The sequence below is a fragment of the Cebus imitator genome, unplaced genomic scaffold (assembly GCF_001604975.1).
Source record: "Cebus imitator isolate Cc_AM_T3 unplaced genomic scaffold, Cebus_imitator-1.0 Scaffold99, whole genome shotgun sequence".
Classification (NCBI taxonomy): domain Eukaryota; kingdom Metazoa; phylum Chordata; class Mammalia; order Primates; family Cebidae; genus Cebus; species Cebus imitator.
The window spans coordinates 330,024-350,380 of NW_016107414.1; the positions used below are offsets into that span (position 1 = coordinate 330,024).

Consider the following 20,357-nt stretch of genomic DNA (forward strand, 5'->3'; position numbering starts at 1 on the left):
TAAATGCACACATCAGAAACTGCAGGAATCTTTTTTCAACATAGGTAGAAAGATGCAGAATAGGGAGAGAACAGCATGGATTACTGAAACCATTTATTCACTCAAAAAGGAGAGAAAAGGTGAAGGGAACACTGAAATAGATCATTTTTAGTTTCTTATAGGAAGTTCGAAATGACAGTTTATATATAGTCTTTTAAAAAGAAACGACAGCAACAGAAATGAGAACCAAATATATTTTGCATTTTTCTCTCAGTGTGTAAGCCTGCAACACCTTACTTAGGCTATAGGCGAAGGAAAAATATAAAAAGTCACTCCCATTGACTATTTTCTCAGCACCTCATACAGTAGCAAATACAGAAAGGGTACTTATGAAACATTTGTAAGGAGTTGAGTGAATGATAAAAAGCAAAAAGCAGTTCTTGTGTGCGTAGTCTCAGTATTACAGACAATAAATTCTGACCTTTGAATTCACATAAAAGATGAAATGGAAAAACAATTTAACATGGATGCTGCACTAGAGGATTAACAGCTGAATTCAGTTTATTTCTTAAAAAGAAAAGAAAGACGGGAATGCAGGCAGCCAGTTCAGAGAAACAGCCAGGGCTTTTTTGCATGACATGGAAAAGCCAGCAAGTCAACGTGTGAAACATGCACACTAATTTCTCATCTTCTTAAACTCTAAAAAGCCCCGCAATCTTGTTAGCACTAAGCCTGGATGAAATTGTGTTAAGATATCTGATTAGTCTCCCTTAGTTGGCATTTTCCAAAGGAAAACAAAAAGTAACCTGTTTTATTTCGGTCAGACATGGCTTTGGGTATCAGAGAAATGCAGCTCTGACAGCAGCTGCACCTGCAGAAGCCCGGACATGCTCCTGCGGCTCATCAGAATGCAAGTGGGAGAGCAGGCCAGCAAGCAAGCATCCTCCTGCACCCACATCCATTAGCCAAATGATTACATCTCCATCAGCCCGGTGGTGTAATAAAGCAATTGTAATAGGGCATTGTTACAGGATCAATGTTTCCTGGTTTAAAAATAAACATCAGCATTTATCTAGCAGCACAAAGCGATTCTCCCACAGTACGGTTTTATTCAACTGACATCTTTTAATCAAAGCAATCCATATCGTGGCAACATTCCAAGGTATCATAATTGCAAATATTTATGGCAAGTTAGATAATGGCTACATTTTTGTTGCTACATTTTTCTTCCTTTTCTACAGATTTGATGCAGACATTTTCTAATAAGTTAATTCCATTAAAAAGATCTCAAGTAATTATATTCAAGACAACCTCTCATCCGCCACCTCCATCGGTTTCCCTTTTAACTATTATGCATAACTGCTTATGTGAGTTCATGTCTTTTAAATTTTTCAAAATACCTCTGTAATGAAGATAAATTAAAACAAAGCCCCTATTGTTAAGTGCCATAGATATTGCTAAAAACATGGCACGGAGGGAGGCCAGGGCCCCTCGGCACAGGTATGGGTCAGCTCCTGCACCCCAGCTAATGTTCTTGGTGGCTGAGCCTCATGTGCTAAGTATGTGGCTAATGGGATTCAGAGGCTGGAGGAAGTCTGTGAAGCTGGCAGCAGACCCATTCCCACAGCCTCCCAAGCTTGCCTCTCAGCTGATGCTCCTTATCAGGGCTCCTATTACCTGCTCCCTTGGCTGATTTCCTGGAGAAACGCAGTGCTAATTCAGGGAGAGGCCTGAGACATCAGCAGCTCAGCTGTTTTCAAACCTCAGCAGGCCGCTTCTGTAATACCAATTTTAATGAACTACCCTCATTCACATTTAATTTACAAATTATGTAAAGCCTCCAAGTAAAGTGCTTCCATCATCTTCTTGCCGAGTCAGAATGGTAATATTCTTTCTAAAGCCCCCAAAGTCACTCCCCAGGAGCACTGGGCAGAGATCTTCAGGCAATGAGAAAACGGAAAATGCACTTTTTTTCACCGTCTGGAGTGTGTTGAGTTTCCAAAAGAAAAAGAAACTGAACTACAGTCTTAATTCTACTTACTTTAGTTTGAAAACAACTGAATAAAGTAGGGAGGCAGGCACATAAAAGATGTACAGATGGGCAGAGTAGCTAAGGCAGGAGGGTTTATCCACTCAGTTCCCTGGAGCAGATTTTCAGAGCTGAAATGCTGTCTTTGCAATGCAGGCCTTACAGTGACTGATTTAGTTCTAAAAAGTTGCCCAATTTCACCTCCTGGAGCCTTTATTTCTTCACATGCAAAACAGAGCCATCAACCCCCGCACCCCAAGTCACAGTTGTAAGGATTAAGTTCAATGAACGAATGTATTGGAAATGTTCTATACAGGTAAGGAAACAACAGTAACTTTCTTGAAAAGGTTCCTATCAGAACAGATCTGAGGAAGGCAGGTGGTGCGGAGAAGGCTTTCTCCAAATCCAATCAGGTCACAGAAACTTGAGGGACCCAATTTGCGTAGGGCACGCGTGATCTCAAAGCTGCTCTTGATGTTACCAAAGAATGTGTTGGCCTTATGGGATTTGTGTGTCATGAACTAGAGTCACCCGTCTGTACTCTGGAGGGGGCTTTCTAAATACAATGCCATTCCCGCTCATCTCTGAGAAGACTCCTACTCAACAACAGCAAACATGGCCCCGAGCTTAATTCAGAGAGGTCTCCTCAGAGTGGTAACTTTTGATTCATCCCATAGTTTAGTTTAGTTCTCCTTCTGGCCAGACAGCAGGAGCAGGGGCAGGGGAAGCCACGATGTGAGGCCCTTGAACGAAATGCCATCTCCAGCAGGGGGAAGCAGTTGCCTCTACACTGAGATGGTCTCAGGTTAAATGTTATCCAGGTGTTCAAAGTGACACTTAGAAGCCCAAGACCGCTATCTCTGGATATACATATTTTCAAACTACAACAAGAAATGGACCAGTCCTTTAGAGAAGGAGCTGAAAATAACAAATGGCATTGTATTTTGGCATGGATTCTGGATTGCAAATACAAAAATTTGTGTGTGCAAAAAGTATAGGCAAGATTGGAAAACTGTCAAGCTACTGACATACGGCACATATGCTACACATGCACACATGCATGCACACACTCACTTGCACATGCTCACTTGCACACACACAGCCTGTTTTCAAATTAATTTGAAAGGCTCTTCAGCTCTGAGCTCTCACTACATCCAGTTCTATCTGACTCAACACAGCCCGCAAGCTGGGCACTGATATCTTTTGATAGCAATTCTGTTCCTGGGATTTGTTTGAAAGCGTTTAGGTTTTCACGGATCACTAGAGGTTCTTCATTTTTCCCCCTTCTGTGTTATGGAGGTATAAGCCATCTCTCTAGGCATGAACTGTCCACTGGTAAAAATCAATTTTGATTTTATCAGTATGTATTACTGCCGGTGCCAGCAGTTTAGAAGACTAGAGAGGGAAAACATGCAAACTAGGAGGAGAAAAACATTCAAGCCAGTTCCTCACACCTACAAATAATACAGCCTGCTGCCTTTAAGAGGTATTTTGTATCATGCCAAGGAAGCTTAAATTATCAATTTAAAAATTCAATCAATAAAAACTTTCAGGATTCTGTCACTGCTTCCGTCTCTTCTGTATTTGTGAGCACTATGGCTGGAATTTCTGAAGCCAGGGCCATCCTCTCTGAGGTGCCGTGGAGCCCGTAACTGCGGGAGCAGAGTGGAGGGCAGGCTGGCTGCAGCTCCCCCATGCACACTGCCCGGTGGCACCTTACCCAGCCTCGCTCTTTCCATGTTTCATCCTGATTATCTGACTCTTAACCTCGTGGGGCAGGGAAGGCTTTTGTGACAGGCCCCGTATTAACCTTCTCTTTGCCTTCCTCTCTTTTTTTCATTATGTAATTCTAGGAAAGACACCCTAAATATGCATGCATCCCCAAGTTCTCCAGAGCCGCACCTGCTCCACATTCTTTCTTTTCCTGGCACATTTTTGGCTGCCAGGATGACTGAGAAATAACCAACCTTCCCACTACTCACCTGCTTCTCTTTCCCAGGAGTTTCCTTCTGCCATTCAGTCAAAAGCCCCACAAACATTCACCACATCCTAACCTCTAGAAGGAGAGAGACTTCAGAGGATGATTAGCTGCAACCAAAATACCCACATCCTCTGAGAAGCTGAACAGCTTCTCCTAGATGTACACAAAACTCTTAAATCATGTTCAAAGGTCTAAAGCAGAGTAGTTGCCCAGATAATTCATTTCAAGAACTGTCACAGACTCAGGCCAAATCCTGTGACCTGGCTGTTTTGTGAATAAGGTTTTATCAGAACACACGGCCATATCCTTTAAAAATAAATAGAGCCCTGCTCTAGTGTAATGCGGCTGTACTGCACACCTAGGCACTGTTGGGGGCCATCTAAGCACTCTCCTGTCAAGGACATGAGGGCCTGGAAGTTACAGAAACACTTAACCGGCTGCAGCACCTCCAATTAGCAAATGTCAGTCCCCTGTGGAAAATTAGGTGGCAGAAGGTGTGTCTTACAGCTCGGTCTTTTCACTCCCATGGGGGTCCACGTGGGAAAAATGCTGGAGATGAATTCATATTGGGGTGGCCTCCTGTCTGCATACTCAACGCAATCCATGGTGACTGGGTAAGAACTAGGTCTGCTCACCACTTCTGTGAGTACCTGGGATTTAAAGTGAACTTTTTTCATGAAGACAGGAAGTTACTTACTCAGACCAGGTGGACTTCCACTTCACCAGTTTCAAGAGCCATGACCCAACTTGACAGAGCCAGGCTTAGGAGCAATGTGACTCGATGTATGTGACTTCTAAGGACTGCCTTCATTCTGATGAACCTGTCCTCTCAAGCCTGTGCACACAGTGGGACTGTACCCAGCATGCCTGTCACTAGTTTCAATGGCATGGTTCCCTGACCTAGCAGAGAGACTTTTTACTGAAGGCCAAAGCAATGGAAGGCCAAGGGTGACCAGGTGCTTAGATATTCAGCAGTTTTATTTTTTCATACTGTCAGTTGAAAACAAACAAAAAATACACACACACACACACACACACACGTGTATAGTTAAATCATTAAATAAGTATTTCTCAGTGAAAGGGCTCATTTTAAAATCAACCTTCCAATGGCAAAATAATAAAAACAATAACATAATTCCCCTCACACAGCAAATTTGACAAAATGACAAAAGAACTCTTAATTTTGGGGCTTTATTATAATTTTTGTTTTCAAGATACTACATAGTCAAACAGAACTGGATTGGTCTTTTATGGCATAAAATTAATTCACAGTCAAACTCCCAACTAGGTACTAGATGGATTCGCTGAAGAGTCTCTCTCCCACTGCTCCCACCCCCAACTGCTGGTGCACTCGCTTCTAACTCTCTGCAGCCTGATCCATTCGCCCTGACTCGAAGCTAGGACCCCAAGGGGAGGTCAGGATCAGACTTGGACCTGGGTGCTGGAAGTATAAGTAACGATTGAGAGGTGGTATAAAAACAATCTAGAAGACTTGAGTACTCTTCATTTAAAAAGGTAACCTAGAGTTGACTGTCACTACTGAGAATTTCCCTCCCAATGACAGTTGTTATTTACTGACCCAGAAAAACACTTCCTGGCAGCTCTTCTCCAACATTCCAATAAACCCCACCTCCACATGACCAGGCTCTCCAGAGACAGAGGAGCCCACAGTCCTCCAGCAGCAATACCAGTTCACCCACCAGAGTTTGGCAGCACGCAGCATTAACTGTACTCTTGTGACAATAAGAAAACATGAGATGAAATACATTAAATAAGTTAAGTATGCATTAAACATCTCGGAATAACAGTACAACTTCACTACATGAACCAATAAAAATTTAGCTTGGTCCCTTTAAGAGAACAAAGCATTGCCATTTATTTCCAAAGCATTGGGTCAATCAGTCAACACACGCCTCTCACTCATGATGGGTACGTCTGATGCTGCCACAGTGCAATTCCTTTGGGCTTCTGACTCTGTTCATCAGTCCCAAGGAGCTGATGGCTTGGACAGAACTGAAGACACGGAAAGCAGCCTGGGGCAGGAGTGGGCCACGTGGGGACTACTGTGTGGAGCTGACCGCACTCCCCACCACGCTGGGCTCCAGCTCTCCACGGGCCAGCACCGACAGGCGAGGAAGAGTGTCTTGTTTTAAGAGAGGTAATCCAGCATCATGTACCAAGGCCTACCAATGTTTAAGATGACGTTTACACTATGCCATTGTGGCATTACTCATGGTTTCCCTCGTCATTAATAAAGATCATTCTTCCCCCCCAATCATTTACTATACATTTTTAACTTTCTAAAAGATCGTTATATTATATTTGTGTGCGTGTATTTGTGTATGTGTGTGCAGGGTGGGGTAATTTAAAGGCAAGACCTGTGAGATGTCATCATACATTAATTTCTTTTTACACATGGTTATGATAAATTTAAATCCCATGATATGGTGGATCCATCAATCCAATTTACCATCCTGTGCATGCTACCTCTACAAGGCAATCTTCCCAATAATTACACCAACGATAAAGAATAAAACCACCAGAGCCAAGAGCCGGGTGCTAAGGCCTTCTTCCTTCCCAATTGGGGTTAACACGGAAATGGGGCTGTTGCTCTGCACTGTCTTCCTCATCCGCAGTCCATCTTCTTCCTACAGGAGCAAATGCACATTTCAAAGACAATCCAAGGCACCAGAAAGGGGAGTCAACTGTACAGCTTAGCAGGATAGGCTGTTTATGCCCAGTGTTGGAGGACATGATACGGTCCAACCTCATTTTGCAAATGGAGAAACTGCAGGCTACAGAGCAGAAGGGACTAGCCTGAAGCCACTGAGAAAACAGTCCCCTCTTTTATTTCATACATTCCAGTTGATGCTGCTAGTTATAACACAAATCTAAGCAGGGTGCTCCTTGGTTTCCCATGATTTACAGAAAAAAGCTTTTAAATGGGTCAACTAGGCCCTTTGCAGCCTCAGCCCCATCCACCCTTATGGCCATGTCTTCAGATGCTTTTCTTTAACCCCAACCTCTCTGTCCTTCCTGCCTCTAATGAATAGGCTTCCTTGATCAAATCATCATCAATTTTTAAAATCATAGGCATTTCCAAAGACATAAATATACAAATCATGAGAATCTACTAAGTCAGCTGGGCACTTTGGGAGGTTGAGGCAGGTAGATCACCTGAGCTCAAGAGTTCGAGACCAGCCTGGTCAAAATGATGAAACCCCACTTTTACTAAAAATACAAAAATTAGCCTGCATGGGGCAACACAGTGACATTCCATACCAAAAAAAAAAAAAGAATCTAAAAGTGGGACATCTGGAAGCTTTCAAATGAAGAGCTCTGTACTCTGTACATAGCTGGTACTTGATGAGTTACAAACAGACTGCTGGATCAAATGACATTTGGAATATTAAAATGTGGCTGGCCTTGGTACACTCATCTCAAACAGTTTCTACTTAATGTATAGATTTATCATTGAAGAAACAACATTCTTTTTCATACATATAAAAATGCTTGACCATATTCCCCACACCCCCCCTTGTCCCCAAACTACATGGATGTGCAAGAAATCAAAAATGTTTTCTTCCTTCACCTCCACTGCCACAACTGCCTTGCACTTTCCTAAGAATCTGCAAGTTACTATTTAGATCTACGATGCCATTTCCATGCCCTCAAAGCCACGTCCACATCCCTGAAGAGGGACATGCATCAAGGCCATTTCTATTCTGGCCCAGACTTACCATGGCTGCCAGATCTCTTGCTAATCACCTCATCTACTCACCCCTAAACCCCACGCACCAGCTGTACTTTCTTTTATTTCCTTCCATGCTCTCCCATCCCCCTGAATACCGAGCAGGTCCTGAGGCAGGTGAGTCCCGGGGCCGGCTCTCCTTGCAATTTGTTGCTACCTCTGTGGGACATTTATCACACTGGCTTGTAATCATTTCTGTCTATGTCTCTCCCTGCTAACCCATCACCAGAGAGCTCCCCAAGGGCAGGAACTGTTCGTGTTTGAATCCGCAGTGCCAGGCACATATTAGACCCTCAGTAAATTTGTTGGAGAGATGACAGAATAAACCAACACAAAACAAAAAGCAGTGTTTGGCAGGATAAAGAATCTTCTAATGTCGAGATTGGTCTGATAACATTTTGAGGATATTCTGCTCTTGGGGCATAGCCAGTATCACTGCACAATGATAAACAACTGGTGGTGTTCGACTGGCTTGAAAAAAAAAATGGGCACGGCAAACTACAGCATTTATTTTATTGGGTTTATATAGAAGCTATTTCTACCTATTTATCTCTTTAAACAGCACAGAACTCTGTTTCTGAAGAGAAATACACTCGAGGAAAAGCTTTAGGTATAGCTTAGATTTTTAGCCAAAAAGTAGTGTCAGCTTCACAATTTATTCCACACAAAAGAAGTTACTGATTGAGCCAAATCAAGATCACTGCAAAGGAAGACGACACTCAGTTCTCCTAAATCTATCTCATCATCAGAATAAGAGAGAAGGAAAAGTCAAGTTATATGAATTTATTGTATGTACCTGGCTGTAGGGTAGTTTAAGAATGAAAGCCTATTACATGCTTGGGTGACATGATCAAGATTAAGGAAACAGGCCTAAAAATGTAAGCTGCAACAAACATTTCTATAATCTGATGTTCAGAAATGTTCTCTTCAATACCATGTCTAACACAAACTCATACTTTTAAAGCTGGAAGGGGCCTTAGAGGTGTTTAGCAAACAAAGGCCTAAGACATGCTGTGACCAGCACAGATTCAGAGCTGTTTCAAATTGGATGAGAGCAACTTCCACACCACTACAGGCCTCTAAGCCAAAAGAAGCACCCCCTGCCTCCCTTCACCACTCAGTACAATTCAACCTTCCACTGCCAATGCCAACTGCTTCATCAACGAGCTAGGGGCTCAGGTTTTCCTTCCATAATCCCCACCTCCTATCCACTGTGAAGCATTCCACCTCCAGTCTCATCATGACACCAATCAACAGTTTGATGAGCCATGACTGCCCAGACCTATTTAGAGTCTTCTAAAATCAGAACTATACCTGCATTAAAACAGAGTATAGGTCAGTATTTACCCTCTAAAAAAAAGAGATTCTCACTCAAGTGAATGGGGATGGCATGGGGTTTAAAAACGCATATTCAAAATAAAAACTGCTATTTTGTTCTCAACATTTATTTTCAATTTATACTAATGGAGAGTGTGAGATTTTTGTTGTTTTTTTTTTAAAGGGGACAAGGGCTTAAACAGTTGAGAACTTCTGATCAAGGGACAGTGGCTGTTAATTTAGGCAGATCCAAGGACCCTTTTGAGAATGTGATGAAAGCTATGGAAATTTCTTCCCAGGGAGGAAAAAAATAGGCAAATGCCAAAAGCAAAAAGAAATCTATATATTCACTGGTTCATCAACTTCCTTACGCAAGATCCTAGTGAAAACGCCCTTGTTCTCTGTAGATTACCAGAAAATAAACTATTACCTTGAACTGCTTGTTCTCCTCCCGTAGCCTCTGAACTTCACCTTGCAGCCTCTTACATTCTTCCATAACCTTCTTAACTTCGGCGTCATCCAAAGAACTCAGAGACTTAGACACTGTTGGTGTTTCTGTCTTTGATGCAGTTGTGGATATAATTTTATTTATTTCTACATCAAGCTGTTCAAAAATAAATGAAAGCCTAAGTGTCACCAACCATGTAATAAAGGACTTTTTTATGCAAAGTAGTTGCATACACCAAATGTGGTAGCATTTCACCCACACTGTAAAATGTCACATTTACTTTTCAAATGGATCACTTTATCTAGTATCTTAATAATCTAAAGCAACTGAGCTCTAGAAATTATGGATAAGGGCAAATGATGAAGTTCAGCTGAAGCTAATACTTCAAAGAAAGAGAAAAGGGGCTGTGTATATTGCACTATCAAATTCCTGCCATGCAAAAATTAGCATACTGTAATTGTGCAAGCTCAGGAATTATTAGCCACAAATTACTGTCACCATAAAGATGTGAACATCCCTAAGACTGCCTTGGTGGGGATAGGAGGCTCGGGAAAGCGTTACGCTGAGGGTGATTTATTTTACCAACTTAGCATTTGGAAGCTGGGATTAAGGTGAAACAAGCTCAGTGTCTGCAGTGTTTCAATCTTGAGAAGCTACATACTCCCCTCATGTCCCCTGCCAAGACTGAGCTATGAGCCCCCTCTTGAGATTTACTGGGATGAGAGCCAGTCAGTAGAGGGAGGGCATGGGAGCATGCAATTTGTCAGGGAAAGAGTAACTGAGGATCACTGACCTGGGTAGCAAACTGAAAACCAGGAATCTAGCTCTACCCATCATTTTCCAGATGAGAAGAGTGGGCCCTGTAAGGCAAGGCCCCAGGCTACCAAGTCAACCTATCACAGAGCTGAGGCCAGAATACAGGTTTCACAACTTCCAAACTGACCTTGCTGTGACAGGATGTACACTGGGAAGAGGGAAAAATGACCACTTAAAGAAACAGGGTTATGATAGTGGTAATGACTGAGCAGAAAGAAAATACCAGGTAATCTGACACAAATCAACATCATCCCTGCAGACCAACATGGATACTGTTAACAGAACATTTTGGGACACTGCTATTCCCAACTCCAGCTATTAACCTCTAGGGTAGTTTCATATGCTGCATGTATTCAGTTTTGGTGTTTTTATCACAATTAAAATGTTTCTGACTATGCTGAAGGGAAGCCCAAATGAGCATTTCAGTTACAGTCTCCTTTCTTCAACTGGTCACAAGAGAGGACCGTGAAAGAGACCATGAGCAGACAGCCTAGAGGATGGGGCTCCTGTCTTCTCCCAGGTAGGCAACACAGGAGTGGGATCATTCTCAATGGGGTTGATACTGCCCTCCAGGACACATGTAATATCTGGAGACATTTTTAGTTGTCACAGCTTGGGAGTACTACCCGTATCCAGAGGGCAGAAGCAAGGGATACTGCTATTACTAAGAGACCTTGCAGTACACAGGGCAACCTCCACCATCAAGAATTATCCACCCCAAACGACAACAGTGCTGAGATTAATCCTCACCTAAAAGCAATCTTTGACTGAAGATGTAGATAGGGTAAAAGGGGTAGGGAGGCTGACAGGGCACTCTGTAGAACAAGAGAACCTGAGAGCTTCCCACCCGTCCATCAAGCACCATAATAAAGGGCAAATTATTCCCTGTTTGACTTCATTCACTGTTTAACAGTGACCTATACCTTTGCCAGGCCACAGAAGCTCTTTGGGATTTATGACATCGCAATGGCTGTTGGGCTGCACTTTTCAAGGGGAAACACTGTGTCAATCAGTTGTCTTTCTGCAAGTTTTTCAAAGGCTGATTTCCTAAAGGCCCGCTTATTTGTTGACGTCAGCTTACTTTTTTCTTCAGACATCAGAGAAAGGAAAATAATTTGTCAGCTTAAATCTTGGTTTTTCCAGGAGATGGTATGCAAATAAGTATCAGCTTGCAACATTCAATTATTGTTAACTATAAACATACTTACTGGTTTATCATTCTCTGCTGGCAATTCAAACACACATCTAAGTTTTGAATCCATAAGGTCTTCCGGTTTTGCCTCCTTCCACTAAAACAATTTAAATTTAATAATCAAGATATTATAAAGCTGCAAGAAGAATAATTTTCTTCCTATGACAATTTCAGAAAAATACTCTTAATGAGAAAACCCCAATGCATATCAAATAAAGAACTAAAGTCTGCTGAGATTCCAATATTTGTAACATGACGAGAGTAAACACACTTGCCTTCTTGAATATTTATTACACTTCACAAACCCTGAAGACGTGCTGCCTGACTCCTCAAAGTCAACCAATGCTCCCCATGTTGCTACTCTGTGGGAGAGGCCCACCACTGAACCAAAAGGAATCCTCTAAATAATGTCTGGCTGACCAGAGGTAACCTTGGTTCTCCTTATGAAAATAAAACTTATTTTAGACTGGGCATGGTGGCTTACGCCTCTAATCCCAGCACTCTGAGAGGCTGAGGTGGGAAGACTGAGGACTGATTGAGCCCAGCAGTTTAAGACCAGTCTGGGCAACGCAGGGAGATGCTGTCTCTACAAAAAAATTGAAACATTAGCTGAGCATGGTGGCACATGCCTGTGGTCCCAGCTACTCAGGTGGCTGAGGTAGGAGGCTCGCTTGGGCCCAGGAGGCAGAGGCTGCAGTGAGCCATGATCACACCACTGTACTCCAGCCCAGACAACATTGAGAGACTCTGTCTCAAAAATAATAAATTAAATTTAAATGCATATCCTTCTTAGAAAGTGTAAGCACATACTATCTGGGAGTGGTTTTAGAACCACTCTGCCAACCTCCAACGGAAAGCAATCATTACCAAATCCCTCCTCTGACACTGTGGCAGTGTCTCCATCTCTCCAGGCTGTAGTGAGAGCATCGTCCTAGCTAAATCCCATGTTCTAAGAGGATGTGCTCCTGATTACTTCTCCTCTTGGCAGCAGAGGATGGGAATTTCAGGGTACTCTAGGATTATAGACCAGCATAGCAGCAAGGTTATAATATAGAAAAAGAAGGCAACTCCCACCCTCTGTGCCTCCAACCCTTCCCAAAACTATGCAAGAGGCAGCTAGTGCAACACAGGTACTAAAAACCAAAAGTAGGGAATGATCTATACATCTGACAATAGGGAATTGCCACAAAAATTATGGCAGATCCGCTAAATGCAATAGCATGCTGCGACTCAAATGATGCAGAAGAGCATTCAGTTAGATGGAGGAAATGTCCAAAATATTAAGTGAAGAAACTGAAAAGAATACTGAAGTCTGCTCCTCTGCACACACACATCTGTACATGTATGCCTATGCACATGTGTCAAAAGAACATCAGGTAAAGATCATCACTGAATGCTAAAGCCACCAGGAGAAAGACTGCTGGCAAACAGGATATTCATGTGGTCTCAGAGTCAGATGATTCAAGGGTATCACAGATTACCTATTAACCACAGGGGCAAATGTGCTTTGTGCTATGACAGTGGAGAGAGCTGGCAGTTGCCATCTTAACAAAGTGATCAAACAGCATCACCAACAGCAGGACAACGTGGTATGAAATACCAACTATGAAGTATTAACTATGGAATATTCTTGCCAAAACACATTTAACTTTAATTTAATCATAAAGAAATAAACAAATCCAGAATACAGGACATTCTGTAAGTCAACTGGCCTGGACTCCAAAAAAAAAAAGTTCAAAGTTTGGGCAGAGTGCAGTGGCTCACACCTATAATCCCAGCACTTTGGGAGGCAGCAGCAGGGGGATCACTTGAGCCCAGGAGTTCAAAACCAGCCTGGGCAAACAGGGAGATCCTGACTCTACAAAAAATTAAAAATTAGCTGGCATGGTAGCATGCTTGTAGTTCTAGTTACTCAAACAGCTGAGGTGAAAGGATCACTTGAGGCCCGGAGGTCGAACCATGATGGTGCCACTGCACTTCAGCCTGGGTGACACAGCAAGACCTTGTCTTTAAAAAAAAAAAGCTCAAAATTTGAAAAACAAAAAGGTTTGGGCTCTCTACTAAAGGCCATTTTTAGAACAATTGGAAAATAATGACTGAATTTATTACATAATAATACGGAATTAAAGTTAATTTTTTCAGTTATGATTAATAGTACCATGGCTATATAAGAGACTATCCTTGCTCTGGAGTATTTAAGGTAAAGTGTCATAAAATCTGCATCTTAAGCAAATAAAAAAGTTTTTGACAGAAAGGAAACAAACATGTTAACAAATGACAAATCTAGGTAAAAGTTATATGAGTGGTCACCATGCTATTTTTTCAACTTTCTGTATATCACAATAAAAAGAAAAATATTTTAAAATAAAGAAAAAGCAGACCAGGGGCAGTGGCTCATGCCTGTAATCCTAGCACTTTGGGAGGCTGAGGTGGGCAGATCGCTTCAGTCCAGGAGTTTGAGACCAGCCTGGGCAACATGGAAAAAACCTGTCTCTACAAAAAACACAGATAAATTAACCAGGCATGGTGGTGTGCTCCTGTGGTCCCAGCTACTTGGGAGAATGAGGTGGGAGGATCGCTTGAGCCCAGGAGGTGGAGGCTACAGTGGGCCAAGATCACTCCACTGCATTGCAGCCTGGGTGACACAGTAAGACCCTGTCTAAAATAAAATAAAGGCAGAAAAAGCACAAAGTTCTCATTAACAATGGTTAGACATAGTAGAAAAGAACTATGGGTAACTTTAAATTTTTTTCATTTGTATATTTTGAAAATTTCCCACATTGTACATTTTATATATTAAAAAAAATTAAACTGTTATAAAAATCATCATATAAGGAACTAAAACGACCCTTTACTGGATATGTGATGCCTGGCCTACTACACTCTGATAGGCAAGTGTAAGACACTGGACCGACCAGGCACTTACACAAGGCACACTTCACACTCACCACTATGTGAGCTGCATTTTTATCCCTATTTTACAAACGACCAAAACCTCGACAGAGTTAATAAAACCTGCTCCCAGCCACAACGTTAGTAAAAGGAAGGACTCAGCTCCAAAACACGCAAGCCCATGCTCTTTTCACTAGGCCATGCAGCAAAAGCCAAATAGAACACACCCTTGGATCTTCCGTATTTTCTATCTGCCATGTTTCCTTGCTCACACAAATTAACAGAAAGTAATACATCATGTTGCAGAAAATCAAAGAGAATGTTTTCATAAGAACTGTTCTTATGAAAAGAAGACAACCTATTATCATTGACCTCTCTATAACTCAAAAATGTCTGGCCTACAAGTGAAACATAAGTGGAGGTCTTTTTTAAGAACTAAAATAAAAGGCTATGTGGCGATACAGGGCATGGGGTGGGTGTGGCTTGAGCTGCCCTTGGTATGAAACTCAGACAGAGGAGAATTGCAGTATGGTGTGAGGAACCCCTGACTCAGGTGGGCAGACCTGCCTTGGATGACTCGGGGCTCTCTTCTGGGCTGGCCAAAGCTGGAAAGCAATGCAAGTGGTATGAGGCAACCCTATCCTGCTTTCCTGAACTGCAAGGACAAGCGCATCTGTCCCTGCTGGGGCTGTGGGTTGTAACATTTGGAGATTTCTATTCAACTCCCAGCCCCAGAATGCCTATGGATTTATTAAAATGTATAAAAAGCTCACTTTGGGGGGAATGTCCATTATATTCTCTTATTTTTCCCAGAACCATCACTAATATTTATTTCATTTACAAAAATAAAGTCATCTTAATTTTACCAAAATTAAAGTTAAACATATATTTAAAAGCAGGGGGGAAAACAAATAATAATACTTACTATAACACCCCCCCCTTCCGCACACACAAACACAGTCTAAACAGGTGAGAACATTCAGCATTTTGACACTCTCACATGGCTCTGAGTTTGTGAGGCATGAGAAGACAAGGTAAGAAACAGGCAGCACAATGAAAATTATCCTTTTCTGTCAGGGCAGAAAGGGGAGGTAAAAGAAGACAATCCCTAACCATTCAAGACACCATCCACCAATGCAAGGAGCTGATGAAGCATACTGAGCTCAGAGAAGTCAGAAAAGAACAGCCTTCTAGAAAGTCACATAAAATGTTAAAATTATTCCTCAACGTTTTAGAAAAACCAGAAAGCAGACAAGGTACAAACCTCCTTAAAAAAACTATTCCCTTTTAAACAATTTTGACATATTTTGAAATGCATGCACCCACAATTCCATATCTATTTGGTTTTTAAAATTATTATTACTGAAAAAAATAAGAAGCATTCAGTACTTACTACTGCTTCCATATCTGAAGTGTCAGTTGGAGCAAACATAGACTGAACCATAAACTTGTGTTTACTTTTCTCATTGGGATCATAATCGAAAGGCTGTAACATCACTGAGAAAGAAAATATTTCATTAGGAGGGTCAGAGCTTGGTTGTCAGTGCCATTTGTTATGCTAATACTCGTACTTTGGTGTAAAGCAATTTATCAGCATTCTCTTATCTCTTAGGATGGACGCCCCTGGTGAAGTGAGCAAGGACGACTAACATCTCCATTCTGCAGGTCACCAACCTAAGAACCACAAAATCAGGGCATGACAGAGCTGGGAGTAAGTTGAGGACCTGGTCTTCTGATTCTTAGTCCAGGGACCTTTCACTACCGCAAGCCTACCATAAATGTCTGCTATAAGCCTTATAGAATCGGGAACCTGGGTAGAAACACTTTTGCCTGTTTTGCTCAAGAAAACATATCCAAATGATCTTTTTGGGAATTAGATAGAATAATCTAAGATGTTTAAGAACATTTAAGGAAATGTTTTAGCTTCTTTCCAACTTATTTCTCATACAGCTAATCAAGGTAATCCTTGAAATACAATTTTGCCAATAGAATGCTAGAAAACTTTTACAACCAGGACACTCACAGAGCAGGGAAGACAGCTTACACTCCCGCTTTTTCCCTAAAAACCTAGAGAAATCTCACGCAGAGGATCCTGTGGATGAGTCACACCCAAAGCAGGGAGGAAGGTGCCTTCCTATGCTGACTGACTCCCTTCAGCCTACTTCGTAGAGTAGAGCTGGGCCTACTATCAAATGATGGCTGCTTTAAAATATGTTACTTTGCTACAAGGCTTTGGCTAACCCACACATCTAGTTAAGTTCCCTGAAATAACTTCACATGCAGGGAAAGCCTACTGTGGCCTTGACCACAACAGTGGGCATGGACTGAGTGTTTCCATGTGCCAGAAACTAGGCTCTGTCCTTTAGATCTACCATGATCTCATTTAATTCTTAAAAAGTAGGTACTATTGCAGGGGGAGAGGGGTTATTCTGGTGTCTATTTTTCAGATGAAAAGAATGAGCACAGAGAGATGAAACTGCCCAAGGTCACATCTACGTGGAGTGCAGACCCAAACCCAGGCAGTTGGTATGGAGAGCCTACGCTCAAAGCCACCACAAAGCACTGGTGCCTTGTCCTCTGACAGTACAAGTCTTACACTTCTCACCACAGGGCTTCCACCACCTTTCTGCTGGGCCCTCATCAGCATTCTCTTCCCTTGAAACTCCCACTTAGGGCTTCCCAGGTACTTCGTCTAGAGCCACACAGTCAACCACAGCCAGCAGCAGATAGAGAGCAGGGTAGCCCTGGTCTACAAATGAAGAATCTGGGACTCCATAAAGTGAAGTGGCTCCTTCAAAGTCACAATGTTAGGAAGCAGCAACACTGGGACAAAGAGCCAACACATGATGATTCCAAGTACAGTCGAGCATCCCTTTCACCACACTAGTCACTCCAACATGAGCTGGATTTATATCTGGCACCCAGGCCCCAGGACAAAGCTAATGGAACCATTCAAGACAGAGGATAGAAATACCAACTTTACCCATCCATCTTAGGGATGCAGGGGCACTTTCCATCATGGAACAGAGAAAGTCCACTGAAACCTAACCAAGCATTGGATTTAAATGTCCTGGTGTCCCTAGTCACCCAGACAGCTTCACTGCCCACAAGGCTTCCTGTGCCCTGAGCTACAGGAAGCCTTGCTGGGAGACTTTTACAGGACAAAATTCAGTTAACTGTCAGAGAGTAAATCTTTTATCAACATAACTCTTTCTCTGGCATCACTGAGCTGGCAAGAGCTGAACTTTCCTATAGACAGACCTGGAACATTTACCTACCTGGGCATGACACTTAACCTCAGGGACAAATGACCAGACTGGCAGGTCAATGCTTCTCTGAAAGTGAAATTCCCAATGTGTTTTTTTTTTTTCCCGCCCCCAAGAGCCAATGTCTTCACACACTCTGTGCACTTTCCTGGACAGGGACTGTCAACCTTCTCTGGAGCTGGGACACACTGGTAGATTAATGTTCACTTTCTGTAATTACAGTGAATTCAGTTTGAAGAATTTCAGGTCTTGTTTGGCTGTGACAAAATCATGTTTTGGTATTTTTCAGTTTAGGAAAGAAGAGAACTTTCACCTGAACTACTTTTAGATTTCTGGCAGGGCACAGGTCTAGTACTAAACACTGCCTCACCCTTGAGTCTCTGTTCTCCAAGCTGTGAACAGTTGTTGCACCACCCCCATGTCCACCACTCTGGAGAGCCGTGAGGAGGAACAAGGTTTATTTGTAAAGAGCCCTGTCACGCTCATATGACAACAGTCCAAGGAAAATGCTAATCTTTAGAGAAGCTATTTAGATGAAAGATGAAAATAATATAATGGGTCCCGAGAAGAGAACACACCCCCAAAAACAGCCCCAGGAAGCTCTACCTGCCCCTTCCCATTTGTCACCTTCCTAGAGGCAGTGGGGGTAAAAACGTGCAGCCAAGAGCACCGTGTCCAGAGCTCTGCCTGCGTTCTAAGGAGGCCCCAAGGGAAAAGAGGCCCTTCCTTTCTATTTCTCCACCACCCCTCAGCTTCTTCATCCCCAATACTTTCATGATGCCCCAAGAAGGAAAGAAAGGAAAAGAACCTTTACTTGTGCCTACTGTGTAACAGGTGCCATCGAAGGCAAATTCTCCTTAGTTCTCCCACTTAATACAACAATTCATCAATGCAGTACATGCCTCCTTTTTCTAGATAAAAAGACAAGGACTGTCAGGTATGGTGGCTCACACCTGTAATCCCAGCACGTTGGGAGGTCAGGGCAGGAGGATCACTTGAGTTCAAGACCAACCTGGGCAACAAAGCAAGACCCCATCTCCTACCCCCAAAATATTAGCTGGGCATAGTAGCCTGTAGTCACGGCTACTTGGAAGGCTGAGACTGAGGTGGAAGGACTGCCTGGGCCTGGGAGATGGGGGCTGCAGAGAGCTATAATAGCGCCATTGTACTCCAGCCTGGGTGAGAGAGCAAGATCACTTTCTTTTTATAAAAAAAAAAAGATAAGGACTTAGAAAGGTGCTAAGTGGGCTCACCTGGGTCCCACGGCCAGCATATTAAACAAGAATGCCAGGGTTCAACCTGGCTTTGACTCTAGAGAAAAACAATTTACAGTAGTTATTGCCAATGATAAAACACAGGCTTTCAGGCAAACATTGTATTTGTGGAAAACTTTTATCTGCCAAGAAGACCTTCATGGTTTTGCAAATACAGACTTTTCCATTGAGATCACCAGGAAGAGAAATGAATGTGATTTTTTTTGTTGTTGTTGTTATTATATGATGCAATATGTCAACATTTGGAAGCTCTGCAACATGGTTTCCAAATAACCCATGCATGGTATCACAAAATCCATTCAAAGTACAAAGAAGACTGATGTGTTTTAGTGAAACAATGTTCAAAAAGTCACAGACATGGCTTCAGATTCCACATCATACTAATAACATTGAAGAGAGTAACACTTGTCAAGTTTTGGTGTAGTATCAAAGAAGAATATTCAGATTTATCTGAAAAAGCAATTAAACATACTCTTCCCTTTTCCAACTATGTATCTGTGGTGAAAGCAGTTTTTCTTCATATGCATTCACCAAAAGAACATATCCTAACAGACTGAATGCAAAAGCAGACATGAGAATCCAGCCTGTCTTCTATAGAAACAGACATTAATGAAATTAGCGGTAGGGCGCAGTGGCTCAAGCCTGTAATCCCAGCACTCTAGGAGGCTGAGGTGGGTGGATCACCTGAGGTCAAGAGTTTGAGACCAGACTCTTCAACATAATGAAACCCTTTCTCTACTAAAAATACAAAAATTACCCGGGCACAGTGGTGCATGCCTGTAATCCCAGCTACTTAGGTGGCTGAAGCAGGAGAATTGCTTAAATCTGGGAGGCAGAGGTTGCAGTGAGCCAAGATTGTGCCACTGCACTCCCGCGTGGGCAACAGAGCAAGACTCTGACTCAAAACAAAAAGAAAAAAGAAAAATGAAATTTGCAGGCCAGGCATGGTGGCTCATGCCTGTAATTCCAGCACTCTAGGAGGCCACGGCAGGCGGATTACCTGAGGTCAGGAGTTTGAGACCAGCCTGGCCAACAGGCAAAACCCTGTCTCTACTGAAAATATAAAAATTAGCTGGGCATGGTAGCAGGCACCTGTAATCCCAGCTATAGTAGCATGATCTTGCCACTACACTTCAGCCTAAGTGAGAAATAAGTCAATGTAGTTAAGTAATAATACACTAGTGGCTCTGTCAAGTACTCCTCTTGGGATAATCTGCAGTTTAAAAAAAGAAAGATTTACACAAACCAGGTCTTGAGTTTTCAGGACATACCTGACCCTCAGGTGAAAACAGAAGCACACTCGCATGCACACACAACCCTTACAGAAGGGCTGGACGTTCCCTGTGCTCTTCTAATCAAATGCCTTTGCAACTGCTTGCTCTCCCTCCACAGAAGGGCACTGAGATACACTG

General features: G+C 42.5%; 1 protein-coding gene across 2 annotated transcripts in view; it reads right to left on the reverse strand.

The window, feature by feature from the left end:
• Positions 1–78: 78 nt before the first annotated feature.
• VAPB (VAMP associated protein B and C) overlaps positions 79–20,357 on the reverse strand; it is a 58,039-nt gene continuing 37,760 nt past the window's right edge. Inside the window, exons 3-6 of one of the 2 annotated variants that reach the window (XM_017536554.2) lie at positions 15,799–15,902; positions 11,530–11,610; positions 9,488–9,661; positions 79–6,637 (exon numbers count right to left, since the gene is read on the reverse strand). In XM_017536554.2, coding sequence (XP_017392043.1) covers positions 6,479–6,637; positions 9,488–9,661; positions 11,530–11,610; positions 15,799–15,902 — 518 coding nt within the window. In that variant the 3' untranslated portion in view covers positions 79–6,478. The remainder of the gene's footprint in view (positions 6,638–9,487; positions 9,662–11,529; positions 11,611–15,798; positions 15,903–20,357) is intronic. The other variant, XM_037741352.1, reaches the window with a different exon arrangement.